The sequence below is a fragment of the Cervus canadensis genome, chromosome 8, assembly GCF_019320065.1.
Source record: "Cervus canadensis isolate Bull #8, Minnesota chromosome 8, ASM1932006v1, whole genome shotgun sequence".
NCBI lineage: Eukaryota > Metazoa > Chordata > Mammalia > Artiodactyla > Cervidae > Cervus > Cervus canadensis.
In genome coordinates this window covers 18,826,869-18,842,081 of record NC_057393.1, presented here as the reverse complement: position 1 = coordinate 18,842,081, position 15,213 = coordinate 18,826,869, and the positions used below count along the sequence as shown (strand labels likewise).

At 43.4% G+C, this 15,213-nt stretch overlaps 1 protein-coding gene across 5 annotated transcripts in view; it reads right to left on the bottom strand.

Annotated features, from left to right (window-relative positions):
- Positions 1-3,081: 3,081 nt before the first annotated feature.
- Positions 3,082-15,213, bottom strand: part of GPAM (glycerol-3-phosphate acyltransferase, mitochondrial) — a 68,298-nt gene continuing 56,166 nt past the window's right edge. For all 5 annotated transcript variants that reach the window (XM_043475718.1, XM_043475719.1, XM_043475716.1 and 2 more), the window contains 8 exons: positions 14,388-14,458; positions 13,140-13,404; positions 12,445-12,581; positions 11,196-11,273; positions 10,380-10,520; positions 8,867-9,056; positions 7,574-7,632; positions 3,082-6,895 (listed from right to left, as the gene is read on the bottom strand). In XM_043475718.1, the coding sequence (XP_043331653.1) occupies positions 6,779-6,895; positions 7,574-7,632; positions 8,867-9,056; positions 10,380-10,520; positions 11,196-11,273; positions 12,445-12,581; positions 13,140-13,404; positions 14,388-14,458 (1,058 nt within the window). In that variant the 3' untranslated portion in view covers positions 3,082-6,778. The remainder of the gene's footprint in view (positions 6,896-7,573; positions 7,633-8,866; positions 9,057-10,379; positions 10,521-11,195; positions 11,274-12,444; positions 12,582-13,139; positions 13,405-14,387; positions 14,459-15,213) is intronic.

Here is a 15,213-nt window from a genome sequence, read left to right as displayed (position 1 = left end):
GGACCCTCAGAGAAGGCTGAGTGCCTCTACTGAGCACTTGTAAAACACAGTTTTGAAGATCAAGTTTGGAAACCAGCCCCACAGCCTGCCAGCAACACGACCTCGAGAAACTGCTTACGTTCAGTTTCCTCTTAGGGTCTTTAGGATCCCTCCTACATGACCAGCATGGTACCTGGCCCACATGATCATAAAAATACTATCACACTGTTGGTTTGCAAACTGGCCCCCATACACAGAGAGCAAGGAGATAACAGAGGAAGAAGCAGACCACCAATTGGTAGGTGGCAGGTTTAGCAAGCAAGGGAACTTATCTATGAAGATTGTCACGGACAGCACAAGATGAGTGGATCTCCACCCCCACGGGCCAGAATCTTTAAGTTACATTAGAGGCTTTAACTGGGTTCAGTCACGTATTCACTCATTCCAGTTGGTCTTGACAGCATCTTACTCTCTCAAGGTCGCATCCTTGTCATGGCTGCCATCATGGAATAGTAAGCAGCATGGACATTCCAAGCAAAAGGAGGGGGTGAGGAACCTCCTATTGCTGAGATATAGCTCTGCAATCAACCAATGATCTCCTCTCCGTGATCCCCTAGGAACCATTGCTGAATTTTGGCTCTGCACCATGACAAATCCACAGCAAATGGTCGCAAATTCTAGCCATCTTTTCAACCTCAGAAACTGTCCTCCTGCTCAACTCTGGGCAAATGAGAGCTTCTGAGAAATCCTTTGAGTTGGACACATCACCCGAGGGTTGTGGTTGCTCTCTGAACTGTACAGGGGCACCCTCACGATGGACTTTTGAAGATGAAATTAGGTGGGATGAAGGGAGAGAATCCTTACATTCTTTCCCCCCAGCCTGGATGAGATGCACTGCTTTCTGCCTTATTCCTCTGGGCCTGTCAGTTGTTCCAGGACAAGGGCAGAATTTACAAACCCAGGAAAACCTGTGTCACTGATGGAGAACAAATCTGAACTCTGCCTTGGCAGAAGCCTTCAGCAAACTGCTTCACCCTGAGCCTGTTTCATCAGTAGTAAGATGGAGCTAATTAACGGTACCAACCCTAGAGGATGGAGATGATACATAGAAAGTGCTGAGTGCAGTGCCCAACTCTGTACCCACAAAGAAGTCCCAGGTACCAGCATGTCCAACACATTGTTTTGCTGGAGCCAATTAACTTCCTTCCACTTTCACATCCTTAGGTAATTTGCCAAGTTCCACACCAAACACAAGGATTGTCTTACTTCACTGGATGGGACTTGATCATTTGGCTTTCTTTTGCTTTTTCATTTGGTTGGTGGTTATGGGACTGAAGCGTCAAACAACAGTGCTTCTGTTCTGGATCCTGTCGTCACTTACTGTGTGAGCACCGGTGGTATTCTCTTCTGTTAAACATGGGTGCCGAATACCAGGTGACTCCTAAGTTCCCTTTCAGAGCTAAATTTTCTTTCCTAAATATAAAATGAAAATGAAGGTGAAAGTGTTAGTTGCCCAGTCTTGGCTGACTCTTTTGCGACCCCATGGGCTGTAGCCCACCAGGCTCGTCTGTCCATGGAATTCTCCAGGCAGGAACACTGGAGTGGGTTGCCATGCCCTCCTCCAGGGGACCTTCCCAACCCAGGGGTTGAACCCAGGTCTCCTGCTTTGCAGATCAATTCTTCACCATCTGACCCACCAGGGAAACCCTACATATGAAATGAAGAAAACAAATACCACACAGTTGCCAACACTTTTAAAAGCTTACAAAACACTTCTGCATTCATTCTACCTCATTTCATCAAAATCCAGTTGTCCCTATACAACACAGAGGATACCCAAGTTCACTGGGGCGAGGTGACTAGCTCAGAGGCTTCCAGCATGTGCCAAGACAGCCAGAGTCAATCCTTTTAAGTTTTCTGTTCCCCAGACCCCATGCTCTTTCTGCTATATTCCTTTTCTCTAAAAATAATAAAAACTGATCTGAAAGGTCATATAAAATCCACACACAGAACACAACTTTGACAAGTCTTCCTTTTCCCAGATTGAGGGCTGAGAACCATCCAGATGCCAAGCTTTCTGGTACAAGTCACGAAGTGCAGGAGCTATGCTGGCATCTACAGAGATGGCTAATAATGGCCATCCTGTGGACATCACAGGTGCTGTGGACAACATAATGCTTTGTATTTGGAGGTTAGAATTTTACTAGCTGTGTGTGTACCAGACAGGCTGTAAGGTGCTTAAAAAGGGAATAAATAGGACTAAAATTAGTGAATACAGGACTAAACATGAAAAGACCAGACTTCAAAACTAATATCCAGTTAAAGACAACGAGTGGCGTAAAAGTGGGCATTTTGCTTTGATCAAGGGAAGGCCATGTTTGGCAGCAACAAGAAAGTTGCTAATGCAAAGGAAAGAACGAGTACACCCAAGGGTGAGGGCACAGTCATGGCAACAACACCCCAGAGGAGACCAAAGGGGCCGAGGTACAAAGTTCAGATGGAGGGGCTGGCACAGCACAGATGGGATGGCCCTGGGTGTTGCCCAGGCTCACAGCTCCATCATGGGCTGCCATGCGCCCAAGGGAATGGATGGTGTTGCCAGGCACCCACTGAACACCCTTTCCAGGGGGCGCACTGGCGACAGAAGGCTGCATCTGAGCAATCCAAAGCATCCACAGAAAACAGTGCTCCAATAACGAACTTGTCCTATTTGTCAAAAAAGTAAACTATTTTGAGCAACTATTATGAACTAGTGGGAAAAACCCTGGACTTCCATTCATATTTTTATAAACTTAAACATATTAAAATGATAGAAGCACCATGTTTAAAGGAATATTCACAGACACCCAAAGAATATTTCTGTGATGTGAATATTTACTGAGAAGGGCAGCAGCTAAGCTGTAGATATCTACAAACCCAAATACTTGATCACATTTGAAGAGCTCTGGCTCAATAATAAAATCATGCACTGTAGGTTCACAAATTTATTTAAGATTGTTTCCTATAAGCATTTTAATCATGGTCTACGTGAAGTCAAACAAGATGTGTTTGTATAACGAATTATGCAAGGAACTTTTAACTACAGATACAAGACATCAAGAATATATTCACTTTTTGATTTATTAAAACAAAGCTACACCTCTGGGCTTCTTACAATATATTAACAGGTGTAAAGATCAATCCACATTTCCAAATCAGTTTCATTCACAACATCACACCATGCTATTTGACAGTACTTTATGATCAATCTTTTTACAACAATCTAACATATCTTTGTACAACAGGCAAACAGTTTAACACCTTCCATCAAGGCATTTCAGAACTTTAGATGTTTAGAAATAAAGTCAAGAGTCTCTTTCAAATGCCATCATTTTGTATTAAACTGAAATGCCAGATGCCAAGTCTCAAGTTCCTAAAAAGAGTGCTTTAAAAAACAGATTTACATCCAATTAAGTCTTATAAACCTCAGTGGTAGGTCCTATCATTTCTAAACACTAGAACTATTTGTGGATAAAAAGCTGCATTTGATTGTGCAATATCTTCTGCTAGGTCTGACTTAAAATCTTATTTTTTTACCCCAATTAATCCTAGTGTTAATTTTGCTCCTTTCAGTTAAAAACCCAGACACATTGAGGGCTGATCTTTCATTGAAGAGCTCTGACCACCTATACAATAGTTTTCTGTGCTTATTGTCTCCAGGGGAGGAAGTGTACATCCATTAAACACAACATCTGATCGTACAAAATGCATGCAGATATGCCTCTGTATCACCTGGCAGTTACTGTCTTGTCCTCTTAAAGAAATACATAACATAGTGTTTCCCAAAATGTTTCTGTGAACCTCAGGAGAGGTCCATAGGGGTGTTCAGAAGGTGGAAAAGGCTCTGGGGTCACACAGATTGGGAAATGCTGGGTTAATACAAACTTGGTACCAGCGGGCCCTGAGCCGTTACTGTGCTAAAGTGCACTGTGAGTTTCTAGGAATGAGGGTTCATGTGCAAATTAATTTTACCAGCAACACTTTTTCTACAAAACACCTACGAACATCTCATAGAGCGCTCATATACATGGAGAACTCTGGGAAATGGTTTGCTCCTCAGATTGGAAATTCAACAATCTGAGTTTACATTCACTGAGGTCCCTGATGCGTTTTCCCCACTCACCTTTGTGACTTCATGAGACTTCACAGATCTGAGGACTCGTAGTCCTTTCTCTGTTACTAGTTCTACACACCTCACGCTACTTCCTTCCTTTTCTCTTAAGAGCGAAAGTTCCTTCTTCTCTTTTGAATTACTTAGAACTTTCTCATTTTGAAAGAGTGTAGCTTCATATTGCTTATCATTGGGTCTTTTTGTTTGCTTTTTAACTCAACTCACAGTCTGTCTTCCCCTGGAGGGCATGCATTTCAGTATTACAGAAATGCAATAGAGTAAACGGTAATAAATTATTTACAAGCACCTATTTCGTTTAATCTTACGTGAAAGCCATTCGCTTTTGGAGAACAAGGAGAATAAATCTTTTAGCAAAACAGTGGTATCTGGAAGCCTTACTGGGATGATGGATGTTTGTTCAGTAACGAGGCACTAAAGAATGAGCTGTGCTAAAATTAACTCGAGGGTGAGCTTGTCTGGATGAGCAGAACTTTGGTTGAGATTTGTTGTCCTTAAAAAAGGTTTTCAAAGCACCAGTTAATTACAGAAAGCATGCATATTTATTCTCACAGTGAGTTAAGTGGTGAGAGAGCTAGCAAATCATACATTGCATTCCCCAAAGCATCTGACTAGATTTCTAGAAAACAAACCACTGAAAGGGAAGAGAGAGCCAGAGAAGCCACTGCTCCCCACGCAGGCTGGTGAGGCAGCAGCTCTTAGTGGAAGTCACAGGAGGGGCAGCAGAGGCCACAGGGAGGTCAGTCCCAGCCCTGACTTAGTCTGAGTAACCCTTAGTCTGTAAGTTCATGGATGAGTAAAAAAGGCTAGTGAAACGTTTGCTTACCTAGATAAGGAACACACAAGGGATCAATAAGCCTCCCTGGCTGTTCCCCAAACACAGAGCTCAATCCTACTTAGGATGTAAAATGGAATGTAACACAGTGAAGACCCCACTCCACATCAGAGCCGCTGCCAACACTGGCAATGGCTTAATGGGATGTGAGCTCCTATAAAGAAAACATGTTTTAAATGCGGAATTTGAGAAGAGTGGAAGAAAATCACAACAGCATGGCATTATTGCTCCGAGTTTCAAAAATTTCATACAATGTGAAATACTGATCAGTATTTTTCCCTCTCCCAACACACACAGAATATTCACAAGACATTATTAGTGTTTAAAATCCAAGCTGATAAAAGTACAAACTTAATTCTCAGTACCTTTCTATTAAATTCAAAGATTACCTGCAGCATTTGTCAGGAAAAATTCCTAATTCCTTAATACCACGGAGAGAAGAAGAAACAGTCAGCTGTTAGAAAACATTTTATATTACATGATCTTTAAGAAATCACCATCATTACCACAATTAGCGAACAATTATGATCCCTGCTCACAAAAAAGGCACCTACCTATTACGAACAATTTTTCATAATTATTTGCCACTATATGGCATCAGGGTTTAGGAAAATAACCCATGCATACTTTTAAAGAACCATGGTTTTCTTTTTCTCAAAGCTAAAAAAATCTACAAATGCCTCTGACCATCTGCCAGTCTGCAGGGCCATCACATATGTGATGTACAACCCACAGGTGGTACTCTGCCCAACTTGAGTGGGTACCAGCCACTCAAAAGTGTACAACCAGTCTGCAGGACATAAGAGGCCTGGGTCATGAGTCTGCAGCCAGAGCACTTTACACGAACACAGGCAATCAGGTCAAGCTAATAAGTTAGGACAGTTGCTATCTCCAAGAAACAACCGTACCTGACAGGCAGGTACTACCTGAGGCAGGAGGTGGGGGAGGGGTGGCAGGGAAGGGATACAGACAGAAAACAGGAGTTGTTCCTAAATACTTGCTGGTCATTTAAAACTCAATGGCACTTTTTCACATGAGCAAACATTTTCAAAGTCAGTTTTCCGGCCAAGTGTATCTTGAATTTCACCAGCCAAATTTATCTCCTGGTACGAGCTTATTGGTCAGATTATCTCTATTCCTGACCTAAATTGTGTTTTCACTTAGCTCTTAAAACACTTTCTATACCTGACTGCAACAGAAAGCACAGTGACACCTATGTGTGAATAGCCCATTCATTGTAAAGCACTTTGCGAGGAAAAAAAAATGTTCCCATTTAACAGTTAGCTACAATTGACATAGATAAAACTGAAAAAAAAAAAAAAAAGCAAAAAAAAACCAAAAAAAAAACAAAAAACAGTGAATGGATGACGCAATTACTTTTAAAGGAAGCATTAATAGGAACACATACCAACAAATTACCTGACAGCATTAAGTGTACTAAACACAATTCAGTTTTAGAATCAACTACATTTGTGTGTCCATCACAGTAGTAAGTCCCTAACAGTTACATTTAGAATGTAAATCTTTAATAAACTCCAAAATTTCATTTTGCAACCTATTGATCATGAACTGCAAATGGAGGCTGGGGCCCCCATGGTGTGATCTGCAGGCTGTGTGTCACCTCAGTGTCCAGCCATCACAGATCATGGAGGGGAGAAGGCACTTGGCTTCCAGGAGGTCGCGTCAGGACAGGTCAGGCCCGACCACACGACGGCGCCGTCCACTCTCGTGCCACAGGCGGAGCCTGCGAGGAACGGGTCCCGCGCCCTGCACTTGCCAGAGGTGGCCGAAGTTACCTACAGCACCACAAAACTCAGAATATATTCCAGGAGTTTTTGCCGGTTGCATTGAGGTAGAAAAGTGCTGCTGAGTTCTAAAACAGACACTCTCTTTTGTTTGGTCTCTTTGAAAACCTAGAGAGAAAGTTTAGATTAAATTAAAGACAAATGAAAAAGGGCAAGGGGGGTGGGGAGACACTTCTGTCATCAACCCTTACTTGATGTGCAGTAAGGCATATAAAGCCATATCCAGGCTTTAAGAAAATGTATGTGTAGTGTGTGTGTGAGTACAGGGTAGAAAGGTTATGGGGGTGGGAGACTATGGGGGCAGGTGTGGGGTTTACTAGTGTACTAGATTTTAAATTTTATGTTACAGTCACAGAATAGTTCCTTACAAAGACCACTAGTACCTCCATGGAACTCGTGTCCCAAGTAATTTGTGAAGATAAAGGATACCCAAGGATACTTCTAGCAATACTGGTAAAAATACAACAAAATAACTGAAAATCATATGGCATAATTAACATTCCCACCAAAATTGTAGTAGAATCTTGAAACACATGGACACCTTCATTTAGGATGAAGATGAAAACCAGGACAATTTTGGAACATTCAAATAAATCTTTGTGGAGGGGCCTCACCTTCAACATGCCCCTTCTCCTCCCAATCCCCAGAAATGCCTGCATGATTAATCCTGCAGAAACTGCTTCTCTCAGGGTCCAGACCAACACAAAGGTGACTCAGACAGACTAGATCTAAACAGAGAGGACAGAAGTGAATACACACTCTTGTACATAAGCGGTGGACACTCACCCCGATATCCTTAAACATTTTCACAGCGTTCTTCACAAGACAGTAAGTGGCGCTCTCGGCTGTGGAGAAAGAATCAGGCCCTGTCAAATGTTTAGGTCCAGCGATAATGAAAACCCCAATATCCATGGGAAGAGAGTGTAGGAGGCCACAAAGGGTCTGCTCTTTCTTTAAATCTACTCTGTCATCTTTTGGGGGAGGAGAGAAATGGAGAGAGGGGTAGGGAGGGAAGAGAAAAAGGGAGGGAGGAAGGGGAGGAGGCAGGGAAGTACAGAGAGAAGAGGAAGGGAAAGAGAAATACCCAAAACACCCATCTTGAAGGCTTTTTGTCAGACTCAAATGAGCCAGAATGTAGTTCTTTTAAACTGTGCGGGAATGCATAGATGACTCCTACTGCAGTGAAACCAGAAAGAGCGCAAGCCCAGAGGGTCAGAAAAAAGGAATTCTAAACCCAGGTTGCCCTTTAACTAGCTGCATGATCTGGAACAGTGTCCTCATCTCTAAAGTGAGGTGATTCTAGGTCTTGATCTCCATCTAGAGATACAGCTATAGATGTAGCTATAGATCTCTCTATATATCAATCTGTAGAGTTCTAGCTATCTCTAAATAAATATCTAGTGATCGATTATCTCTAGATCCCTCAGGGTTTTAAAAATTATTGATTCAAAGTACCTGCAGTCCTAAAGCATAACTAGAGAATGCTACTCCCACCCCAATCACACCTCTCTCATAAGAGACAGAACCAGGTGCCGGCCAGGAGTGGGGCAACAGAGGCGCACACTGCTGCTGGGAGTTTCAGGGTTCTGCTTTCGGGAACCATTGGACCACACCTACTAACGCCAAACACACCACACCCTGCGAACAGGCAATTCTCCTAGACAGGCCAACATAAATGAGTCCATTTGTTCACCCAAGGACACACTCAAACTTGTTCACAGCAGCACCAGAGGAGCTCTGAACTGCAAAACCCAAATATCCATCAGTGATGGATACGAATCAATAAAATGTGGTAGATATTTATACAATGGAATACTACAATGCAACAAGAATAAACAACTACATGCAATAGCATGTATGAATCTTGCTTACAATATTAGAAGAAAAATGCCAGACTTGAGTATATAATTTGTATAATTCAATTTATACAACACAGCCAAAGAGGCAGTAGGAGCAATCCATGGAGTGACAGGTCAGGATAATTTTGCATTCTTTTTTTCCAACTATCTGCAATGAGCAGATTCCCGTAATCAAAAACGACATAGCTTTCAAAAAAAGCCAAGAGACGGGCACACATACCGTACACAGCAACCCTCCTATCCGTTCTCGTGATCAGGTATTTGTGCAGCTTCTGCAGGAATTCAGGCTCGGGAACCGGACCGCTGAAGTTGTGAATGAAGATGGCGGCAGAGCTGTAGGCCTCCAGCAGAGGCCCGAGGAGCCTCTGAAGGAAGGTGATGAACTGCTGGTGCTCCTTGGACTGGCTCACCTGGGGGGGCGAGAGTGGGGGGCCCAGTCATGGGGGGACAGAGACACCCCCCTGGAGCACCAGCAGCCCGAGAAGATGGTCCCTCACTGTCCCACACAGAAGCAGCCTACTGCTCCGTGGGCTCAGAATCGCGCCTGGAGGTGACTGCTGGTTTTGAAATGTGTTCTTTATTGAACTGCTGACTTTCATGGTATTTGAGGTTTACGTTCACTGAACAGCTGCCTGGAAAAAAACGGTTGTCCTTGAATGACATAATTATGACATCCTGTCATCACTGAAAATGGCTGGTCCCCAGGCTGGACCCTCCAGGCTTTGAAGCCTGGCTCAGCAGTCACTCACGTGCACGAAAGGCCACATGCCAAGACCCCTAGCATCATCTCAATCCCTCCCAGCCCTCATGGCCTGTCAGTCCCCCGTGGTCTCTGGCCCACAGTCCAGCACTGCAGGAAAAGGTGGTGCTGGTGATGGGGTGCTCTGGGCAGTGGGGGCTCTCAGTGCCCCCTCAAAAAAACATCCACATTCAGATAAGCCTCCCTGGGGCAAGATTACTGCCCCATTTTGAAACTAATAATACCTAAAAGGAAAAAATCCCAAAAGTCACTTGGACTCTCCTGACTCTGTATGCCTATGTGTGCCTGTGTGTGCCTCTGCATGCACGCATGCATATGTGTGTGTGTGTATTACCCCACTGCAAAGAAAGTAATCCACTTAGGGTATTCAGAAAAGAAGGGTCATTATTACTACTGCTAAAATTACAAACTAGACAAAATCACTTTTTCTAAAGGAGGGACAATCAATCTTTCAAAAATCAAATTTTCTGATAGGATTTGTTTAAATGAAGGCAAAGAGCTTGATGCATGAAATTCTGGGAGTGATGGCAAGACGGAACACGACTCAAGCAGAGCAGCCAGGCCAGCGGCAGCGAAACGTGAACTACTCTCCCTCACCTGGCACCGCACCACCTTGCCTTGGTGATGCCTGAACAGAACCTCTGCCTCTTCAGCAGTGAGTGCAGGGATGGCCACCGGTCTGCACCCATGCATTCTGGTGAGAGGGTCACAAAAGGTATCATCTATGACATCATCTTCCTGAAAGCTGAGACTCTTGTCTCTTCTTCCATTTATCTATACCCCAGACTGAACCGTTTCAGGTATAAATTCAGTTCAATTTCAGTGTCTTAACTGGGCAGAAAGTACCACGGCCAGTTTGTGAGTGCTTTGAGTACGTCAGCAGAGTCCCAATTTTTAAGCACCTTGTCAATCTCTGGCAACATGAGCCTCAACTCAGCACTGTGGTGTCCACCCAGATTCTTCACCCAAGTACCTTCAGGTAGCAATCTCGTTGCTCCTCACCAAAATCGCTGTCTTCATCTTCTTCATCACTTCTCCAAGACAAAGGTTCCGGAAGCTTCTTGTCCCACTGCTGCTCGGCAAGACCAGGACTGATATCTTCCTGATCATCTTGCTATGCCAGGGAGATGACCAACAGTTAATAAGTGTTCACAGGCACACAAACACCCGCCTGGCTGGACCCCAAGGTCGTCCTCTCTCATGCCCTGCCCTACTCTGTTCTGTCCAGCTGTTCATGACCTCAATCCACCACCCTCTCCAAACCCAAAATCACTTGGGAGACAGCAGGGGAGGAAAGAAGAAAAGAAAGAGTGAGGGTGAAAGCTACCAGACACGTCAATTAAAGTACCATCAGCTCTGCTAAACTGGTATCTATTTTCCCAGGCCACATCCTTTATACGAAAGCTGCCAAAATTAAAACAAAATCTCAAAAAAGAAAAATGCACACATGAAAGCTACAAGCACATGGATATGCAGAAGATCTGATCTTGGAACACAGGCTTCTGGATGCCATGGAACCAAGTCAAGATATACTTTATGCAACACCAGTTATATAAAAGGAACCAAAATAATATTCAACCATTCCAAAAGACATTTACTCTCTCCATCCCTATTTTTCTCATCTCATCTTTGACATGACACTCTCTCTCTCTCTCTCCCTCTCTCTCTCTCTATATATATATGTATACACACATACACACATCAAATGGAATCATTGGTAAAGCGGGTGGCAGAAAAGACAATGAAGACAAGAAACTAAAGGCAAGCAGAGGCAAGCTCGTCTTCTTACCTCCGCCACTGTAAGAATGCCATACTGGATAAACCTGCCCACTGTTTCATGGCAAATTTGGTAAAAGGTCTGGCAGGGCTGCAAAGAAAAGGCATTCCAGTGTAAATGTCATGGTCTTCCACTTATTTTTTTTTAAAGATAGCGTACAAAGTGGCTGCCAAATACTCCCAAGGTATCACCTGCCTCCTTCCATTAGTCAAGCACTAAGATTTCTGACACCACCCTCTTGACAAGCTCACACTATGGACAAAGTCTGAGAAGAGACCTGGTTACCTGACTGGCAGAGCGCCCGTGAGGCACCACCTGCAGACGGAGCTCCTGAGCTGGGTCCCCCCGACCCCCACCCTTCCAGTAGAGCGTGGCCTCAGAAGGGCCACATGTCCGGCCCCTACACCTATTTTTTTCCTTTTTAAGATGATTTCCCTGCAAAATCTATCTTACAGTAAATGCTGTACACAAAGGTGGTGGATGAGGAAATGCAATATGTATTCAAGTAATTAAAAAAAAAAAACCCAAGTGAAAGACAACGTCAACCTTGAGAGCCTTATCCACCCTTTTCTCTCCCATCCTGCCCCCCCAGATTCATGCAAAACAGATTGCACAACAGGACACAAATATAACATATACAGACAGTGCTGTGGAGGAGGGCTGTACTCCCAACACCTGTACTCAGAAATGTCCCAGAACACATTCCCATAAGTGGAAAACAACAGACTTTAAAATAAGAATTTTATTTATTGATGACTTTGAGGGAAAAAAAATCTCTCTACTGCTTAATAGGTATGCCTCATTATAAATGTCTACAAGTGTTTAAATATAACATAAATGCTCACTAGTTCTGCTGGGCCTTAGCTTCCCCATTTGTAGGAGGGGCTGAGCGATGTGTGTGAAGACTGTTTCTGACACTCAACTTCTAGGTTTCTTACACCCACGGGTGGGCATGTTAATCATTTACAACCCCTGACCCTGTGGCTTATGCATGAGAAGAGGTTCTGCGCCTCTGGATCTGAGTGACGGAGAACGCTGAGCCCTTGGAGTCATCACAGCACAGGAGGGGGTCCCTGGAGCAGTGACCCCAAGAAGAAACCAAGACAGTAACGACACAGTGGTCAGGTGGTCACCGAGACCCAGGAGGAGGATGTACAGCTTCAGTAATAGACCAAAAATTCCCTAAGAGGAAAGCATTTTACATTTTCATTAAGATGCTCAAGAATAAGAGAACAGGAGACACTAAAGAGTCTTCACTTACGAGAGAGATGGTGCCTTCATTGGAGAGCAGATAGCACAGGCTGGCGGCCTTGCGTACCAGCTGCTCCTGGCTGATCAAGCTAGGAGACGCGGGCCCTCCTGGGCCCCTTTTCTTCAGAACTGCATAAAGGCTGCAGGCTGAGAAAGTAAAAGCATCAGCGAAGCTGGCAGCCTTAGATTTCCAAGAAAAACCTCAATTGGCTCAGACTGACTGCACTGCTGCAAAAGATCGTTGATACATCCAAAATAATTATCTGTGTTCACTGGAAAAATTTAAGTAAATCCCGTCAGAATTTACTTCTTGTGATTCCATGTGATCCCAACCCTGTCAAACCTTCTGCAGAAGCTTCCATCACCTCCGCTCTCTTTCTCTTCTGTTCCCTCCACTCACTTCACGGCCACATGCATGTCTCATCTCACCTAGATTTTCAGCTCCTGGGCAGCAAGACATTTGACTTCTCCTACTTGGTAAATCATGTAATACTATGTATACAGTAGTTCAGTTACTACTCATTGAGTAGTAAATATAAAAATAAGCTATAATCAGTGAAATAGCAGATGACACTTTTATTTCAAAACTAAATCTATAGTAACACATTCCTTGAAACAAGGGACGATCATCCAAACTGAAGTAGACACCATCACGTGCTTTTGGCCACTTGATTGGCCATGAAAATACTTCAGGGCCTGACATACCTATGATGGCCTCCATGATAAAGACGTGGAGCACCCCATTGCTGTAGAAGTTGAGTTCAAAGACTGATGGGATAGTTGTGCTAGGAGTAATAAAAAACTCATCGTTCTTGCTGGTGTGGGTGATTGTGATACAATTTCCCAGCAGCTGTATGGCATGCATGACTACATCTTCTGAATTTCCTGAGAAACCCAAGTCAAAATCACGAGCCAGCACTTCCTCCTTCATCACAAAGAAGTCTTCCACCAATGTGGAGAGGTCAATTCCCTATAAAAACAGACAGAAGTGGTCTCATGAGAACACAAAACCCACTTCTCAAAAGACAGAGAGACTGCCCCAAGGATTTTTTTTTTCCCCCTTGCCTTGGCTTTCCTGAAGTCTGCTGTCAGGGGAAAAAAAAAAAAAAAGTGAGAACACCAGTGTAAAAAAAGTTAGAAAAGTGGTTAAAAACTGTCCCCCAGGAACGCCAAGGTATTTCATGTCCAGAGCATACTCTAGCCACAAAACATGATGTGAGCATGTAAGATCTCAAATGGAAGCAGCCACCTTCTGAAAAGAAGCAGTACTTATTTTTTAGCAAGAATTTCTCAAATTTCTTAACTGGTATTTATATATTGGCACTACATTTGGTGTTCAGAACATGACTGTGACAGAGACAGTCTTTCCCATCACAGGGCTTAGACAAGTGTATTGTAGGAAGGCAGAGCGCAAGTCCTAAATACAAGTCAAATAGCTTGGAAACCATTAGCAATCAGAATACTTTCTATGTGTCGATAGACATGCCTTATTTCCGTTAACTGTATTCCTCAAAGAATGCCTTAATGTCTGATAAAACAGTCCCTGAGGCTTTTTTCATATAGATGTCTTCCTCCACTGGGTTCTAAGCCCCTGTGGGCAGAGTCCTCAGATTATTTTACTGTTCACCTCACAGGACTGGGCTTCCCTGGTGGCTCAGACGGAAAAGAATCTGCTTGCAATGCGGGAGACCTGGGTTTGATCCCTGGGTTGGGAAGATTCCCCTGGAGAAGGGAATGGCTACCCACTCCAGTATTCTTGCCTGGAGAATCCCATGGACAGAGGAGCCTGGCAGGCTACAGTCCATGGGGCTGCAAAGAGTTGGCCACGACTGAGCCACTGTCACTCACAGGACTAGCTGGAAGGGAACCAAATCTATCAGTGAAGAAGCATCTGAAAAGCTGCCAAAGCATCTCCCTGCTTTCTGTTGAACTCCAGCGACACCGCAGACATACCTGCCTGTGTCTGTAGAGGAGCAGACAGGCCACGATGTGTGTTGACATAATAGCACAGGACTTGCTAGCAGCTGGAAGGCAAACACAAATCTTTAGTTGCACTTTTTAAATATAGCTGAAACTTTTTTAAAAGTACCTAAATCTTTAAAAAACAAACAAAAAAAAGTATCTTAATTAGGAGCATTTAAAACTACAAAAGTCCTCTACTGTATTTCTTATACCTGATTCACCAAAGGGAAATCACAATCTGCTCTGGACCAGTGGAAACTCATTAGAGATCGTTGTTCACATAACAGAATTCAGTCTAAGATAGGTCTACCCTCAACCCAGAATTCGATTTTTAACTTCCTCTTTCCAACCTGGCCCAGAGGCAGGTCAGAGACACGAAGGAAGGGGACAAACATACATCTGAGAATGACTAGAGTCCATAACTCAATATTCCAAACTTGCAGAAATTTACAATCATATAAATCAAATATGAGAACATCTATGGAATAATCTAAGACAAGACATCATTTGTGGGTTTTCTGAGATGATAATGAATTCAGGAATACTTCACTTATAATTAAAGTTATCTCCAGTGTTTAAGAAACAAAAAAGTCCCCAGTACCGTACATATTTGGCCTTTGAAAAGAATATTTAAAAAGCTTTCATAATACTTGTTTTATAAATGGAAAACAGCACAAAACTGCAAAAGAAAAATATTTTTATAGACTAGACAGCAACCCATCTGGTCATCTGGGTAGCGGGTTTTATCTTTACTTTCCAGTTTTTCAACATTTAAGGATGTATTATTTTCAGCATCCAGGATTTAAACAGAGACTCC